We start from the raw sequence: 19,485 nt of genomic DNA, 5'->3' as shown, positions 1-19,485 counted from the left end.
AACAAAATCCGAAGCCATCTGTGGAAATCTTGGGCCTGGGAAACCAATGGATTTTCCAACAAGACAACAACCCCAAGCATACTGCGCATATTGTTCGAGACTGGCTTCTTTAGCATGCACCAAGACAGCTCAAAACACCTCCCCAGTCACCAGACCTTAACCCAATTGAGCATATTTGGGACGTTTTGGAAAAATCTGCTCGCAAATATGATATCAGAAGTCGTGAAAACTGCCCTAACTCGGTAATTTCAAAGTTTTATACTATCTAGAAAATGCATACATAGTAATTATTCCCCGTAATAAATGTAAATTGAAAACAATTTCGCTTGGCAAGGGATTAAATAAATGCATATTCAAATGTAAATATGATAAGGCGATGGGACGAGAGATAGGTCGTGGTTGCTGCAGTGCGTGTGCACATACATACATATGTAACACTATAAGAATTGAAGATGCAATTGAACTTTTGCACAAACATATTATGTGTATACATATATTGATGTACATAGTAATATACATATATATAAATATACCAAAACACTTGTATGCTCTATGAATTCTCGTCTAAAATTAATTTTGACTCAAAAAATTAGTAAACATTTTCATCAAATTTGTAGGAAGTTTTAAATTTACTAAAACGCACACAACAAAATGCGAGGTCGTTTTATAATGTATTTTGTTTAAATTCTTCTTTTTAAATTAAATCAAAAACATTTAAGTTACTTTGATTTTAAATGTTGGCGCATAATTTCATGTCTTTTTTTATTTCTTGTATTTGTTTCAAAATATAAATTGAATAAATTTTCGTTTATCAAGGGAACATAGAAATGCACAAGAAAATTCCTTGCAAAATGCCGTCGGCATTCGTCAATTTGATTTCATACAGAAGCCAAAAACTGAGCTGAGCCAATGTACTTGTACATAATTGAATGTAATCTGCTCTGTTAAAAACTTCCCCGTTGTCGAGTTGAGCGAGGTGGAAAAGTCTTCGCGGTTTCACTTCAGTTTTGACAATTCACACTATTCGTAGCCTGTGAGACTTCTCTATACATTAACGTTCTCTGCATAATATAAGGACAAGAATTAATAAAGAGCATCACTTTTGAATTGTTAATCGGGTGTGTGCGGTGTTATTTTTTAATTACGCGACTACAGGCAATATTAAATTAATTTCGCGTTTCCCTCCTTATAATTTTTTTTAAACAATTTAAATATCTTCACAAAGCAGTGAAGACTTTTCACACATTTGATTAAAAGAAATGCTAACATTTTTACATACTAGCGAAAGTACATTAATAAGCCGGAATTATGTTATTTTTGTGAATAATTCTCATAATAAATGTTACTGTGGATTCGGTTTTTTGACACTTGTAGTGTATTTATTTTGTACTTACATTGGTTTCGAAGCCTCAGCCTGGTCCGTTTGCAGTTTTTCACCATTCTCCACTTCCATAGTGCAATAAACTATTCTATTAGGAGCTAGCGATTTAAGTCCCTTTACTTCCATGACGATTACTTCCAGTTGAAAAGAGAGCACAACATCTAATTTCGTCAGTTGCGTTATACCCTCATCTGTGTCACCTTCCAATTTTGAAAGTGATCCATGTGATCGCAATACCATCTTCCTACTTAAAAACACATTAACAAAAAGAATGACAATTATACCAAAACAAACGCTAGAAGGGGGAAAAATAAAGAACGGAACAAAGTGGAAAGCTGTCAAGTGGAGCATGTGGGACAAGATGGGGGTAAAGTGTGTCACTTAAAAGCTTGGCATTTTCGTCACCAACTCGCAATACCTACTTACGTTCCATTTTTTCAGAAAGTGTAATCTTTCCCAGATGATGGCTTAACTTTCAGTGTGCTGTTAGTTAAGCGGGAAGGGTTCTTAAATTATTTCAATTAAGTTTCTTCGAGAAGAAGTTATGAACCCTTTGAATACATTTTTTATGATGTACCTAGATGTACCTAGCTTTGATTTAGCATTTCATTAAGACTATAAGTAGAATAATTCCGACGGTAAATTAGAGGTGGAAAAGTGCGAATATCTGCATAATCGCAAGAATGCCATATGTTTGATGCGATAATACATATTTCAAAGTTAGGTAGTAAAACCAAATTGTTAACTATAATTGTCCTAGGTTAGGTTGGGTCGTACTCAAAATTAATATCGACAGGTTCCTACCATTCATCTTATTGGGATCTTCGAGTTCCTTACAGAAGTGTCTACCGAGCGTTGCACCCGTTCCCCTACAGGTTTTGAAATAGGTATCAGCTCGACCTGAAGAACGTTATATTAATCAGTAGAGCAAGGCAAAATATGTATGTACTAAAGATCAAGTTTTAAGTGTTTATAAATTCAGTACAAACTTTATAAAATGGTGTGCTGTAAAAAATACAAATAAAATATAATATAATTCGTTTAAATAATCTAGAAATAATAACATTTTTTATTAATGAAAGAACAACACATAACGCGTCACATAGAGTCCATAAAAATATGTATGTACGAGTATGTATATATAAGTAAATAAAAACAATACAAAAATTAATTTTTGTTATTATTGCCTTAAATAATACAAGAATGTGTCCAAGGCAGATAATAAGTAGAGCAAAACTAACATGACCACTGTATTGTAACAAATCGCGATAAGCAAAGGTGCATGCGCACAAAGTAATTAGTCTTATGTTGAGCGTGCGAACGTATACATATGAAGTAAAGTGATTAAGAAGTGAAATTAAATAAAGCAAGCCATACGTCTATGACTTTTATTTAGCAATCCAGTGATCGAACTCACTGGAAAAATAGATATACGTTTATTAGAAAAAAAGTAACAGTATTTTGATAACAAGAAAATCAAAATCTCTTAGCAAAGATTTACTGTAATTTGATCAAAATTTGAGAATTCAAAGATCAATTCTAATTGTCTACGTTTCTACATTTTCGATGTACCTTGATTCTACCATAAAATTGAAAGAAAAGGATGTCTATTACCGAGAAATGTTTTTATATATAGAAAATGTAAGGTCGGCATCCACAGATGTATCAAAAATGATAGCTCTGAAACAGTGCCGGTCGTTTTAGATTTGTATTCCCTAAAAGAATTTGTAGTATTTCAAAATATTTCAAAGCATTTGTTTTTCAGTAAAACAGAGTCAAACTTTTGAGATAACTATTTTTTAGACGTATTTTGACATGTAGCCGTAATTTACAATAATAAATGTTTAGGAAATATCTATCACTTTTGCATTGAAAAGCTACATTAGCTACGAGTATTAATCAATATACTATAATATTTATCGAGAAGTTTTCTTGCTGAATAGTGTTTTTACAGATTATTTAAAATATTTGTTATTACAAACTAACTACTAAGAAATATGCGTAAAAAAATTAAAAGTATAGTTATGCCAAATAAGTATACAAAATATTGAAATAATGCCATACAAATTAAAATTATGCCACTTCTTTTTCAATATGCAAAACCATGCCTTCATAACAAAATATGCCGAATTATGTTTTAACATACATGTATTCTCTTCGTCTCGACTTAAAACTCCGATATACATATAATAACAATAAGGTGGAAGGTTTAAAATAGAAATGCATGCATTTGCATTTTTTGCCTTGTCCTAGTTATCTCATCATGATGGCCGCATAGCCGAGCCGGTTTCTGACTGACTACTATTCGGTGGGTCCGAAGCATACTGTAGACATGAAACATAACATATTGGAGAGCCGTTTCTAATAGCGGCGGTCTCTCGACAAACCTTTAAGTGTACTCGTATTTCTACTATGAAAAAAGCTTCTCATAAAAACCATCTGCTGTTCATAGTCGACATAAAATTGTAGGTACCTCCATTTGTAGGACAATGTCAAGACGCATAAGTCAAATTGGAGATAAAGGGTGTGTATATATGTACATATATGTAAAAATGCTATATAGTCGTTAACAAGTCAATACTACGAAGTGATTCAAATGGGACTGATGAGAATATAAAATATTTCGATACCATAAAGTGTTTGGCTTTTTGTCGGGCAGAGCCAAATGGCAGTGTGAAGTTAGATGTCTATCTCCTTAACCTCCTATTTCAGTTTTATACTCTGGTGCTTAATAATAAATATTTAACAAGGATTTAACTTACAGAAATGATGGAGTGCTGCAATAAAATAAAAATATATTTTGTTAACTTTCCCATTTTGTAACCAAAAAAATTAGTACCTATGATTATAGCGTTTGAGCTTTTGTAATCCGTACTTGCTATCCATATTTCCTTTAGATACTGGTAAAGATTCCAAATTCGCCATCAATAGATTTATAGACGATTTTAACTCTTCAACATAAAGAGATTCCATCTCCTTAAGCACAAACTTAGGCATCAATTTTCGGTTTTTTTCCATTTCACTAACTCGCTGCATTCTGCCGTCTAGCTCGCGACGAATTGCGGCTGCTTGTTCATCGGCTGAATCCAGCTGTTATGTTATTGTACGTTTTATCGTGATGCGTCTCGCTTCTTTTCTTATTAATATTATGTTTTATATAATTGCCTTACTTACCATTAATGCGTTAAAAAGTATTTGATGTTCAAATTTTTTAACGCTTACTATCTGTTGGAACATATCATATAATTGCTCCTTTGACAAGATCAATTCACTGTTCAGAGATTGTTGCATTCGTGGGGGTCGTTTTGAGTCTTCTTCGCCGGTACCTTTAAGTATAATGTCAAATTTTGCCATCCAGGATGTGAGAACTGTTTCCTTGCTTAGGCCATCAATTTCCGGCAATGATCTAAAATTTTAAACGGTAAGTTTTAATTAAACATGGTTAGACGGACCGTTAAAGCGTTTTCTATTAGATTAGGTTCAGGACGCCGCTGACAATTCCACCAGCAGGCATAAACCTAAATTTCCGTACTAATACGGACGATGTAACATGTTGGTTAGCAGTACCAATACAAAAGTAGTCTTTAGTTATTTTTCTGAAATTTAAATCACAAAATTAAGCAACTTTCCATTTTAAAGTGCATCTAGTGAAACATATGTGAGGTTATCTCTAAAAATGGTTTAGGCCTCACCCACTCAGAGAGCTTATAGCTAACTTAATTCACATCTGATCATTGCGCTGAGAATTGAGCTTATATCACCAAACACAATTTATTAAAAAAAATACGTCGTATGAGCCAAATAAACCTTTAAAATTACAGGCTGATTTCGAGATTGCAAGTTGCTCCGTATTGATGCGAAATACTTACATATATACGAGGTGTGTTCAAAAAATAAAGCAAATTTTCAAATTTTGCGATGTACGTTTGACATTCGACTTTCGATTTTAATTTTTTTATGTTGGTACACTCGTCTTGTAGATATGTTCACGGTTTCAGTAATATGGCACGTTTAGTTTGTTTGTGAGGGGCATAAATAAGACAAGTGTTTTGCGTGTTCGGTGATTTTCTGCTATCGACTCTAGGCTTTCCTTGACTCTTCCATTGGGACTATTGGCCTTTGGTTTCGATGTCATATATCCATACCCATGATTCGTCACCAGTTATGACCCTTTTAAGCAAATCTAGATCAACGTTGGCGTCATTCAACCATTCCTGAGCGATGCTCATGCGACGTTGTTTTTGGTAGAAATTCAGCAATTTTGGAACGAACTTCGCTGCCACACGCTTCATGCCCAAAATTTCCGAAAAGATTGCTTGACATGAGCCAACCGATATGCCGACATTCTCAGCAATTTCTCTAGTTGTGACTCGACGATTCTCTATAACAATTTTCTTCACTTTCTCAAAATTTTCATTTGTTGTTGATGTGCTGGTGCGTTCAGAGCTAGCGTCGTCGTTCACATCTTCTCGACCTTCTCTGAAATGCTTGTACCACTTGTAATCATTTTTTTGACTCAGAGTACTTTCACCGTATGCCACCGTCAACATTTCAAGTGTTTCTGAGCACTTAATTCCATTTTTTAAACAAAATTTTACGCAACTTCTTTGATCCACTTTTTTCGATAGCAGAAAATCGCCGAAAACGCAAAACACTTGTCTTATGTTTTCGATCCACGATCTATCTGTGGCCCCCACATTGACTGGCGCTAAGACTGCGTTTGTACCTTGGGGGGCCGTGGCGCAGCGATTAGCGGCAGCTGTAGAGCTGGGAGGTATATTACTTTCAGCTTTTAATAGTAAATTCATGAATAGTGAAAGTGAAACATCAGTATACATAAATTTAAGTGCAGTGTACCCAATGTATCTACTTCCACTTCACGGGTCATTTTTCTCGAACGGACCGCTTTTTCTTTTTGGTGTAAAAATAAGCTTCTTTCGACAGCCTTTTATTTATCTGCATATACTTCTTTTCCGGACATTGTAAATTATGTTATGTGGCTATTATTTCGGTCACTAAGCCATATGGCTATTTTATACGGGTCGATAACGTATGAAATGCAAATCGGTACTCGATACACACCGATTGTTGTATTCAAGAAATTTGTACAAATGCAAAGCAAAATGCAATTTGGAACGGTTCAATTGTTACCGCTCCAGCATTAAAAAAGTGTCGACGTTCTGATGAAAAAGTTATATGTATATTTACACAATACATCAGTTTGTGTGTGTATGTGTCTGGTTGTATCTACACAATGTTGCTATTGATATTTTTGCTTACACACTTTTCACACATCCGCGATATCAGTTACAATATTTCATTGTTTAATAAACCAAAGCCAAAAACCAACAAATGCAAATAGTTCATTTATCTATAATTAGCATTATAAACATTTTTTTTAAGTTATTTTAACAAAAATTAAAATTTTTCCAAGTTTATTATGTAAATGTACTGTGTGGTGAGAGAGCAATTAGCTGACACGGTTCTACGGGAATTTTCAAAAATCCTGCGATAAAATCTACGATACTACGGTACGGAAGGGAAGTAATTTTTCATTTACATGGGGCTCTCATTAGTCTGATCGTAACAGTTGACAGGGGACTGCGTCTACGTCGGTGACTAACACAATGAATCGGGTGAATTTACACACTTACGCGGCTTTGTAAACTACTTTTGATGGTTTCTAGTAATAGCTGATTTATCCGCTGACCACGTCCAACTCGAAAAGTGGAGCTAATTGACCGTCTGGATTTCAACCGCTGAATGATTTTGAGTGAACAGCGCTCGTGCTCGGTCGACATACTCTAACGCATCAACCCAAGTGCTACAGCAAGTTTCGACATGTTTGTACATATAACGTACTACACATGAGCGAATCGTGCTTGCCAATCGCTACTTGTCATGCATACCGGCTTCTGCATACGGTTTCTTCTCTTGTATAATCTATACTAATATTATAAAGAGGAAAACTTTGTTTGTTTGTTTGTTTGGTTGGTTGTTATGAATAGGCTCAAAAACTACTGGACCGATTTTAAAAATTCTTTCACCATTCGAAAGCTACATCATCCACGAGTAACATGGATTATATTTTATTTTGGAAATAGGGCTCGAGATATAGGTCCAAAACGTGGACCCGCGTAACCTTTGGTTGTGTATGTACAATATGGGTATCAAATGAAAGCTGTTGGTAAATGCTTTAGTCCAGAGTATTTTTCATGCCGCTCCGTGACTAGGGTCTCGAGATAGAGACAAAAACGTGGACCCTAGAATGTGTTTGTACAATATGGATATCAAATTGAAGCTGTTGGTGAATGTTTAGTACAGAGTATTTTTCATGCCGCTCCGTGACTGGGGTCTCGAGATATAGGTCAAAACGTGGACCCGGGTAACCTTTGGTTGTGTATGTACAATATGGGTATCAAATGAAAGCTGTTGATAAGTGCTTTAATACGGGGTAATTTTCATACCTATTGATGACTAGGTCTCGAAATATATGCCAAAACGTGGACCCGCCGTGTCTTTGCACCGAATTAAACCAAACTTATGCACATTGTTAAGTAAGTTTTGAAAATGGGTTTCGTAAAGTTTGGTTGTAATTCGGAGCACTGGCAACGGGTACAGCGTTCTTTTGAACCAGCCATAATGTCGCTTACTTTTTTAACGCTTGGGGCGGAACTGAACTGTCAAATTGACAGTGTGAGTTACAATGTGTCAATATTTCTTTCTGATTTGGATGCCATAAGGAAAAAACGTAAGTGCAACATGTAAAAATTGTTTGTGAATTTTTTTGGAGTGGATTTTGGAACAGTGAATAATTTCTTACGATTTTTTGATAAATATAAATGGATAATGGTTAAAAAAGCTCCAATGCTTAATAAAACATATAAATTGAAACGAAAAATTCATGGATGATCAGGAAAAAAGACGACTGTTTATTCATATGCGTTGATTTGAAATTTAAAAGCAATCTTCATTTTTCCCGATTTTCAATTTATATTTTATATTTACTCAAAAACAAATAGAAAAACAAAAAATATTGTTTATGCCAAAGCGCTTGAATAAAGAATAAAGAAATAAATAATATGAAATTCATATATTTTCTGTTCTAAACCATATCTATTCTATTTTAGTGTGCCCAGCGAAGGGGGCCGGGTTTGCTAGTATTTTATAAAGCAAAATTAAAATACTCAGATGTTCTTATATATGTACTTACATTTAGTACATATAAATATAAGTATATTGAAATAATATACATAACTATTTTTTGTTCTATCTTGAATTATTTTTATTTTAAGCAATATCAACATATTAATTACGAAATAAAAAACTTGATCTTTTTTGTTGCATTTTGTGAGAAACACAGTAGCGTCAAGTGGTTAAAATGGTGAAAATGGCAATCCTGCATTTGGTAATATGATGTAAAAGAGTCGCAGTTCAAAAATCTAAATGAAATGATTACTCATTGCTCAGGATACAAGCTTTTTACGCGGAAAAGTTTGCCTTATTCGCTTCATTTAAACGTTTATAAAGGGTCCGCCATATAACTTTACGGAATTGAAAATGCTATAAAAAAGAAACTACTCAATATTTTTCCAAACTGTTTTTTTTATTTTGAAGTATAATCCTTTCGGTTAATGATGGAATACAATTTCATTCATTTGGCTGCCTCGGCTAGCCATGCACCATCCCATACGATCGGTCCAATTTTTCAACACATTTTCGATTGTATGCGGCTGTATTTCAGCTATAACATCGCGTATGTTGGTCTTCAGTGCATCAATTGTTGCTGGTTTGTTGGGATAACACTGGTCTTTGACGGCACTCCAAAGATAATAATCCAACGGCGTCAAATCGCAGCTCCGAGGCGGCCAAACGATATCAGAATTTCGGCTGATAATGCGATCTTCGAAGACAGTGCGTAAAAGATTGATCGTAGCGTTCGCTGTGTGGCAAGTAACGCCATCTTGTTGGAACCAAATGCCACCAATATCCTCCTCTTCAATTTCTCGGAACAAAAATGCGTTCAACATGGCCCGGTAACGCTCTCCATTGACGGTTACGGCCACTCCTCGCTCATTTTCGAAGAAAAATGGACCAATGATGCCTCTCGACCAAAATCCGCACCAAACAGTGACTCGTTGTGAATGCATCGGCTTTTCTTCGAGTGCGTGCGGGTTTTCTGAGCCCCAAATGCGGCAATTTTTCTTGTTAACATACGCTTCATTCGGTGCTTTTCTTCTTCCGATTGCCGTACGTAATTTTCGTACACATTCTGCAACATTACCATGATTTTCAAAGTAATGTCGCAATATTTCCCAGCGTTCTTTGAGCGTATACACAACCATTTTCATTCAGCGGAAGAATAAAACTAATTTTCTGTCAAATCAGATGACAGCTAAGTGTTACCATTCTTCAAATAATACCTAATTCAAATCCGTAACAATAGATGGCGGCTCTGTATCAACTCATAGTAAAGTTTCTGGTCAGTTGCATTCGTATAAATCGGTTGATTGTGTTCTTGATCCAGGGGAAGAGGACTACCTAACTGAATTATTAAACACATTGGATTTACTAAGAATGCCAACACAAGATAGGCTCGGTGAGAATCATATTGTGTATAATGGGAAAGGATACAGGTGAACATGTTTTGATGCGGATAAAGCCGACCGGTATGGCAATGACGGATGGAAATACAAAAGGTATAGTTTATTTCAATTAAAAATAATTCAAAATCGCACTGAAAGTTTTTATTTTTCAACTCATAATTTTTAGCAGATATTTGTTTGGATGAGCCCTGCGAACGGTGAAATAATCGCCAAACTAGTAGTACTGAGAGTGACTTACAATACTATTAGTATATGTTACCCTAGAATTGAAACAATCTGTTTTTGGGGAATCGTTATTTTGTAATAGCAAGATAGTTCTTACTGGTAAATATTTATAAAAATCGATAAGTGCGGGAATTTTAATTGCCCCTTTTTATTTTCGTTTTGTACAACAGTAACTACTTCTGGTTGTTGTATATGTTATCCAAATGACATTTTTGAATTTTACGCTAGGCACGTTTTGTTTACAAATTTTTCATTTGCACATGTTCTTACACTCTTCTCTATGGTATAAATATTTTGTTTCTTTTCACAAATATACACACATTTTTAATGAACAATTTAATCAACCTGTGAAGTCGCATTTTTTTATTTCAAAAGTTGTTATTTGTTTTGTGAGAAACTCTGTACGGGGTAATGGTAATATGGTATAGTACAACAGAAATGGTGCCTTAAGTCAAGTACGCGCAACGTAACGTAACACATGGGCTAAAAAGTCCCGGACCTAAAAAAGAAAACACTTTTTTTGTTCAAACTTAGCTTTATGAATCCACTTATTTCTTTTCTTAATTGGCACGATAACTACTTACGCGACTTTGGCCGATTTTAATAAAGCGCCACAGTCGTTTCTTTCTCGCGCTAACTGGCGCTAATTGGACACACCAAGTGAAGTCAAGTCTTCTTCACCTGATCTTTCCAACGCAGAGGAGGCCTTCCTCTTCCTCTGCTACCATCAGCTGGTATCGCATCGAATACTTTCAGATCCGAAGCGTTTGTATCCATCCGGACGACTTGGCCCAGCCAACGTAACCGATGGATCTTTATTCGCTGCGCTATGTCTATGCCGTCGTAAAGCTCATTCAGCTCATCGTTCCATCGTCTGCGATATTCGCCGTCGCCAACGTGCAAACGTTTAAGAGTCTTCCACAGAATCTTTCTCTGAAACACTCCAAGCGACGCCACATCGGACATCGTCATCGTCCACGCTTCTGCGCCATACGTATAAGGAGAGTCTTGTAGAGTGTTAGTTTTGTTCGTCGAGAGAGGACTTTACTACTCAATGATGTCAATATCATCGGCATTCGCCAACAATTGTACGCTCTTATAAAAAATTGGGCCTGAGCGATTAAGTTCTGCGGCTCGTACGATCCTTTCCAACATCAGGTTAAAAAGTCTCACGACAGCGAGTCACCTTGTTTGAATCCTCTTTTAGTATCAAACGGCTCAGAAAGGTTCTCCCCAATTCTAAAGGCGCTGCTGGTATTGAACAACGTCATCTTGCATAGCCGTATGAGTTTTGCGGGGTTACCGAATTCACACATCGCGGCATAAGAGGTGTGTTCAAAAATTATCGTGAATTTTGAATTTTCGCAATTTCGATTTTTTTGTGGCGGTTAATTGTTAATTGTTGGCAGCTGCTTTTCTTGCACGTGCTTCGGCTCGTCGTCGATTTTTGCCTATTCAAAAAGATGGATCAAAGAACCTGTATTAAATTTTGTGTGAAAAACGAAATTAAGTGCGCGGATGCATTCCGAAAGTTGACTGTGTCATACGCAAAAGCTACTTTGGACCAAAGCAACGTTTATCTGTGGTACAAAATGTTATCAGAAGGCCGAGAGAATGTGAAAGACGAAAAACGTGCCGGACGCCCGAGCACTTCAACAACAGACGAAAATATTGATGAGGTAAATAAAATGGTATTGGCCAATCGTCGAATCACACTTGACATATCGATTGACTCGTATGATTCGATTTTTTTCAATGATTTGGGCATGAGACGGGTCGCTGCAAAATTCGCACCAAAACTGCTCAATTTCGACCAAAAGCAGCATCGCATGAACATTGCTAATGAGATGTTGGACTCTGTCCGGGACGACCCAAATTTGCTTCAGAGGGTCATAGCTGGTGACGAGTCGTAAGTTTATGCTTATGACGTGGAACCTAAAGCTCAATCATCTGAATGGAAGCTTTCGCACGAACAAAGACCGAAAAAAGCATGCCAAGTTCCGTCGAATATAAAAGTTTTGCTTATCGTTTTCTTCGATTGCAGGGGCGTTGTTCATCATGAGTTCTTGCCACAGGGTAAAACGGTCATTAAGGAATGTTACCTGCCCATATTCGAAAGACCCGACGGACTTCGATGACTATTTGGACCCATTCCAATCGACGAGGCTTGTCCGCAGGCAACAATCTTTGCGTCAATCTATATATATAATATATATAAATGTGAAAATCTGTCCCTATGTTCGCTTATAACTCGAGAATGGCTGAACGGATTTATCTTATCTTGGTCTTGAATTATTCGTGGAGGTCTATGGAAGGTTTTAAAGGTGAGAAAAATTCGAATAATTGCCGGGAAAATGGTCAAAACGTGGACCCGGGTAACCTTCGGATGTGTATATACAATATCGGTATCAAATGAAAGCTGTTGGTGAATGCTTTAGTTCAGAGTATTTTTCATGCCGCTCCGTGACTAGGGTCTCGAGATAGAGACCAAAACGTGGACCCTAGAATGTGTTTGTACAATATGGGTATCAAATGGAAGCTGTTGGTGAATGCTTTAGTACAGAGTATTTTTCATGCGGCTCCGTGACTAGGGTCCCGAGATAGAGACCAACACGTGGACCCTAGAATGTGTTTGTACAGTATGGGTATCAAATGGAAGCTGTTGGTGAATGCTTTAGTTCAGAGTATTTTTCATGCGGCTCCGTGACTAGGGTCCCGAGATAGAGACCAACACGTGGACCCTAGAATGTGTTTGTACAATATGGGTATCAAATGGAAGCTGTTGGTGAATGCTTTAGTACAGAGTATTTCTCATGCCGCTCCGTGACTAGGGTCTCGAGATATAGGTCAAAATGTGGGCCCGGGTAACCTTCGGATGTGTATATACAACATGTGTATCAAATGGAAGCTGTTGGTGAATGCTTTAGTTCAGAGTATTTTTCATGCGGCTCCGTGACTAGGGTCCCGAGATAGAGACCAACACGTGGACCCTAGAATGTGTTTGTACAATATGGGTACCAAATGGAAGCTGTTGGTGAATGCTTTAGTTCAGAGTATTTTTCATGCCGCTCCGTGACTAGGGTCCCGAGATAGAGACCAACACGTGGACCCTAGAATGTGTTTGTACAATATGGGTATCAAATGGAAGCTGTTGGTGAATGCTTTAGTACAGAGTATTTCTCATGCCGCTCCGTGACTGGGGTCTCGAGATATAGGTCAAAATGTGGGCCCGGGTAACCTTCGGATGTGTATATACAATATGGGTATCAAATGGAAGCTGCTGGTGAATGCTTTAGTTCAGAGTATTTTTCGTGCGGCTCCGTGACTAGGGTCCCGACATAGAGACCAACACGTGGACCCTAGAATGTGTTTGTACAATATGGGTATCAATTGGAAGCTGTTGGTGAATGCTTTAGTACAGAGTATTTCTCATGCCGCTCCGTGACTGGGGTCTCGAGATATAGGTCAAAATGTGGGCCCGGGTAACCTTCGGATGTGTATATACAATATGGGTATCAAATGGAAGCTGTTGGTGAATGCCTTAGTTCAGAGTATTCTTCATGCGGCTCCGTGACTAGGGTCCCGAGATAGAGACCAACACGTGGACCCTAGAATGTGTTTGTACAATATGAATATCAAATGGAAGCTGTTGGTGAATGCTTTAGTTCAGAGTATTTTTCATGCCGCTCCGTGACTAGGGTCCCGAGATAGAGACCAAGACGTGGACCCTAGAATGTGTTTGTACAATATGGGTATCAAATGGAAGCTGTTGGTGAATGCTTTAGCACAGAGTATTTCTCATGCCGCTCCGTGACTGGGGTCTCGAGATATAGGTCAAAATGTGGGCCCGGGTAACCTTCGGATGTGTATATACAATATGGGTATCAAATGGAAGCTGTTGGTGAATGCTTTAGTTCAGAGTACTTTTCATGCGGCTCCGTGACTAGGGTCCCGAGATAGAGACCAACACGTGGACCCTAGAATGTGTTTGTACAATATGGGTATCAAATTGAAGCTGTTGGTGAATGCTTTAGTTCAGAGTATTTTTCATGCCGCTCCGTGACTAGGGTCCCGAGATAGAGACCAACACGTGGACCCTAGAATGTGTTTGTACAATATGGATATCAATTGAAAGCTGTTGGTGAATGCTTTAGTACAGAGTATTTCTCATGCCGCTCCGTGACTAGGGTCTCGAGATATAGGTCAAAACGTGGGCCCGGGTAACCTTTGGTTGTGGATGTGCAATATGGGCATCAAATGAAAGCTGTCGATAAGTGCTTTAATGTGGGGTAATTTTCATACCTATTGATGACTAGGGTCTCGAAATATATGCCAAAACGTGGACCCACCATGTCTTTGCCCAGCGAAGCGGGCCGGGTTTGCTAGTTGAATCTTATATGGGAATAAATGTAAATCAATGCGGATAATTCGTTGTTAAGTTGTCCGAGCAATGCCCAACTGCTGAGAACGGCGATTTTGGGATGTCCTTGGTCGGTTTTAATTTGGCCTCTTTGGATCAGAAAAAGCATCACCAGTCGATAACCTTTCGTACAAACGTTTAATGGTGTTCTTGGAAGGCGCACTTTTCACATTATTTAATTTTTTATACGCACGTTGAGTTTTCACAATTGACTTCTTTTGTTGAATGTAAATTTCGACAATTTGGAACCGCTGACGGGGCGTGTACTGTTCCATGGTAAAAATCTGCTTGGACTGACGCTTCCAAAGCGGGATGTCATTGAGCGATTTGACGTCTCTGTCAAAAGATACAGGCTTGCCAGATGGGTCCGTTTAATATTGGCAACCCCCTATGCGGAAGAAAAAAAATGGCTCTTGCATAACGATAACGCCCCTGCTCACACATCGCTGCTTGTGCGCAACTTTTTGGCCAAAAACAACACACCTCTGATGACACAGCCACCGTATTCCCCAGATCTGGCCCCTGTAACTTTGTCTTGTTCTCGAAACTAATGAGGATCATGAAAGGACGACGCTACGCTACGATTGACGAGTTAAAGACGGCATCGAAGGAGGAGCTGAACAAGATAAAGAAAATATTGTTTGAAGTGCTTCGAAAATTGGAAAGAACGTTGGCACAAGTGCATAATATCTCATGGGGATTACTTTGAAGGGGACAAAATAGATATTATTGAATAAATAAATATTTTTTGAAAAAACCCAAAATTCGCGATACTTTTTGAACACGCCTCGTATAAGTAATTTCTTTTCGTAGTATCGAATGCAGCTGTGAAGTCGACGAAAAGATGGTGGGTGTAGATTCTCCTTTCATGGGTCTTTTTCAAGACTTAGCATATTGTGAATATCTGATCGATGGTGGACCTTCTAGGCCTAAAGCTAGACTGATGGGGTCCAATCAGTTGTTTGATGGTGAGCTGCAGCCTTTACTCACAATACGCTCGCTAGAACCTTACAGGCGACCTTTCTGGTAGAATTTTCGGGCATTGTTCCTGTTGGGCAGCATCTCAAGCTCCTCGCATTCACATATTTCCGCCTCTTTTTTCTCATAATACATCTCTCTTCCTTTCTTAGCTACCGGCAGCGATCCCTCATGGTTCGTATTGCGCCCGATCGCATCGTTGATCTATAGGATCCTTTCTTTCAGTGGCAGCATGAAATTCCTCGTCGTATCAACTGTTTCGATCGCACGTTCATCTAAAACAATAGAAGCGTGTCTTCCATATGTCACAACATGATCGATTTGGTTTTGCGTTTTCCTATCAGGTGACAGCCACTTATCTTGGTATATCTTTTTATGCTGGAATCTGGTGCTGCAGACTACCCCGTTTCGAGCACCAGCGAAGTTGATCGGCCTCTGTTCGTGACTGGATGTTTCGTTGTGCAGCTGAATTTTCTGACTGTGGGACCCAAAATTCCCTCCTTGCCCACCCTGGCACTGAAGTCGTCAGACACGATTTTAATGTCGTGGTTAGGACAGCGCTCATGAGAACGTTCCAAGCGCTCATAGAAGGAATCTTTGGTCGCATCGTCCTTCTCTTCCGTCGGGGCGTGGCCGTAAATGAGCGAGATACTGAAAATTCTCGCTTTGATACTGATTATTGCGAGACGCTCGTCCACCGGAGTGAGCGACAGTACTTGGCGACAAAGTATCTCTCCCAAGGTCAGTGCAAGGTCCGGAGAATATGACGGATGCTGAAGGACTTTCCATTCGAGCTCTTGAAGTGCGTCTTTGACGACTTGGCGTTGTTGACCATGTGTATCATGCCTTTTCAGTCGAATAGCCTCATTCACGCGGTGTAGCTGGGCAATGTAGAGCTCCTTGTTGCCCATGGCATTTTTTTCGAACATTTCCCAGTCCCACCAAACACATATCATGATCTTCTTTGGATAAAGATCCGGCCTGCTTCTCAGTTGAGACGTATCTCCTGGAGCCGCCAACTCCATTCTGTTTCATTATTTCGCATCTCCCGTGACGATTCGGTACAAAAAGTGCTGTTTTTAACCACGTGTTGTTCGATGGTGGGCGAGATGTTGAGAAGCACTTTGAAGGCGACTTTCTTGGTTTTTTTCGTTGAACTCTTGAAGTACCAAGGCTCCCAATTATTCGGCAAATCCCATTGAATAAATTTGTTTGAGAATCGCTTTATGATCTCAGTTAATCTTTTTCGCCAATTCATGATTGGTTTGGTTCTCCTTCGAAAGTGATTTCAGACGTTCTTCATCGATTTTTTTGAATTTTGCATACCATTTCCGAGCTTTAGACTCGCCTATACCACCTTCTCCATACAGGACGCAAATGTTCCGGGCTGTTTAGGCAGCTTTGTCTAGAATATTGATTTTGCCTACTGGGTGTTGAAGAGTGAAAGAGTTCTATCGAATGAATACTTACCCTTTGGCAAAAAGCAAACAAGTCATTGTAAAATAAAAGAAAATATAAAAATGCTATGAACTTATTCCCCAGCCCAATAGCAAACTAAATGTAACAAGGGATGTGTTTGGTGGAACCATCTGACCTGGCGCAAAAAATCTGGTTATTGGACAGCTAAAGGAAAATAAGCACAGAATGATGTACCAGAAATGAGTGGTTTGATACAGAAAACGAAGGACGAAAAAAATATTTAAATGAGCGGACAAGGCAAAACCTAATTAAATATAACAAAAAAAGACAAGTCGCAAAGGAATTATAAAACAAAAGACAAACCATGATATCACCATGAAAGTTCAGCAAAAACAAGGAAGGTGAAATAATAACAGAAAAAGAACAAATACTGAATAGATAGCACGAATACTTTAGTGATATTCTGAATATAAAAAATGCAACATACTTCGCTTCATACCGTATATATATATATATTCTACAGCAGAAAACCTTATAGAAGCTCCCGGTCGTAACGAAGTGATAGAAAGTCTGACAAAGTTAAAAAATAGTAATATAAAAACAGCGGAAGTAACCAAATAAATACAGAACTTTTAAAATACGGTGGTGAAACGCACAATAATACAATAAAAAAATTGATAAGCAAAATTTCTGAAACTGAACAGCTACCATTGCATAAAAAGGGCTATAAAACCAACTGTAACAGCATCTCTCCTACTAGTACTGGCAATCAAGCTTTTACAAACATACTTAACAAAAGGTTGAGCGTATATGCCGAGGAAATTTTGGATGACAACCCTTGCGGTTTTCGCAGGGGCAGGTCCACAACAGACCAATGTTTCACACTAATGCAAATACTAGAAAACACAGAGCGCTCGAACTGAATTTGCTTTGTCTGTTCCATGATATTAAGCAAGCTTACAACAGCATTAAAGAAAGCGTCTGAACGATATAATGTTTAAACAAGGTATACCGCTAATAATTATAAAACTAATCCAGACGACGCAAACACAAATGCGAGGGTTATGATAAATGGAGATGTCACCAACGAATTCAGTATTGGGGACAAACAAGGAGACCATTGTCAACGACAATTTTTAATTTATTACTACATGAGATGGTATGCAAACTACATAAAATGTTGTAATTCGATTTTTCTCTGCAGCTCGGAAGTGTTAGCTTATGCCGTTGACATTGTCGTGATTACGCAAAATGAACCAAAGCTTAAGTAAATATATGTATAACCGATTGAAAAATTCAGCTTTAGAAGTGGGTCTGCGTGTAAACACAGAGAAAACGAAATAGAATATATATATTATATTATATACTAGCAAACCCGGCCCGCTTCGCTGGGCAAAGACATGGTGGGTCCACGTTTTGGCATATATTTCGAGACCCTAGTCATCAATAGGTATGAAAATTACCCCACATTAAAGCACTTATCGACAGCTTTCATTTGATGCCCATATTGCACATCCACAACCAAAGGTTACCCGGGCCCACGTTTTGACCTATATCTCGAGACCCCAGTCACGGAGCGGAATGAGAAATACTCTGTACTAAAGCATTCACCAACAGCTTTCAATTGATATCCATATTGTACAAACACATTCTAGGGTCCACGTGTTGGTCTCTATCTCGGGACCCTAGTCACGGAGCCGCATGAAAAATACTCTGAACTAAAGCATTCACCAACAGCTTCCATTTGATACCCATATTGTATATACACATCCGAAGGTTACCCGGGCCCACATTTTGACCTATATCTCGCGACCCCAGTCACGGAGCGGCATGAGAAATACTCTGTACTAAAGCATTCACCAACAGCTTCCAATTGATATCCATATTGTACAAACACATTCTAGGGTCCACGTGTTGGTCTCTATCTCGGGACCCTAGTCACGGAGCGGCATGAAAAATACTCTGAACTAAAGCATTCACCAACAGCTTCCATTTGATACCCATATTGTATATACACATCCGAAGGTTACCCGGGCCCACGTTTTGACCTATATCTCGAGACCCCAGTCTCGGAGCGGCATGAAAAATACTCTGTACTAAAGCATTCACCAACAGCTTCAATTTGACATTCATATTGTACAAACACATTCTAGGGTCCACGTTTTGGTCTCTATCTCGAGACCCTAGTCACGGAGCGGCATGAAAAATACTCTGAACTAAAGCATTCACCAACAGCTTTCATTTGATACCCATATTGTATATACACATCCGAAGGTTACCCGGGTCCACGTTTTGACCTATATCTCGAGACCCCAGTCACGGAGCGGCATGAGTAATACTCTGTACTAAAGCATTCGCCAACAGCTTCCATTTGATACCCATATTGTACAAACACATTCTAGGGTCCACGTGTTGGTCTCTATCTCGGGACCCTAGTCACGGAGCGGCAGGAAAAA

General features: G+C 38.4%; 1 protein-coding gene across 1 annotated transcript; it reads right to left on the bottom strand.

Moving 5' to 3' along the window:
* Nucleotides 1-1,051: 1,051 nt before the first annotated feature.
* LOC129250197 (calcium-dependent secretion activator-like) lies at nucleotides 1,052-6,269 on the bottom strand. Its single transcript, XM_054889832.1, has 7 exons — nucleotides 6,239-6,269; nucleotides 6,059-6,170; nucleotides 4,556-4,787; nucleotides 4,221-4,471; nucleotides 4,144-4,158; nucleotides 1,395-1,625; nucleotides 1,052-1,061 (listed from the first exon to the last, which is right to left on the bottom strand). Exons 1-7 carry the CDS (start codon nucleotides 6,267-6,269, stop codon nucleotides 1,052-1,054), a joined length of 882 nt encoding a protein of 293 aa, XP_054745807.1.
* Nucleotides 6,270-19,485: the final 13,216 nt, after the last annotated feature.

This window comes from Anastrepha obliqua, chromosome 6 (assembly GCF_027943255.1).
Source record: "Anastrepha obliqua isolate idAnaObli1 chromosome 6, idAnaObli1_1.0, whole genome shotgun sequence".
Lineage (NCBI taxonomy): Eukaryota > Metazoa > Arthropoda > Insecta > Diptera > Tephritidae > Anastrepha > Anastrepha obliqua.
Note: the sequence above shows the minus strand (reverse complement) of the source record. Positions and strands in the feature narration are given on the sequence as shown.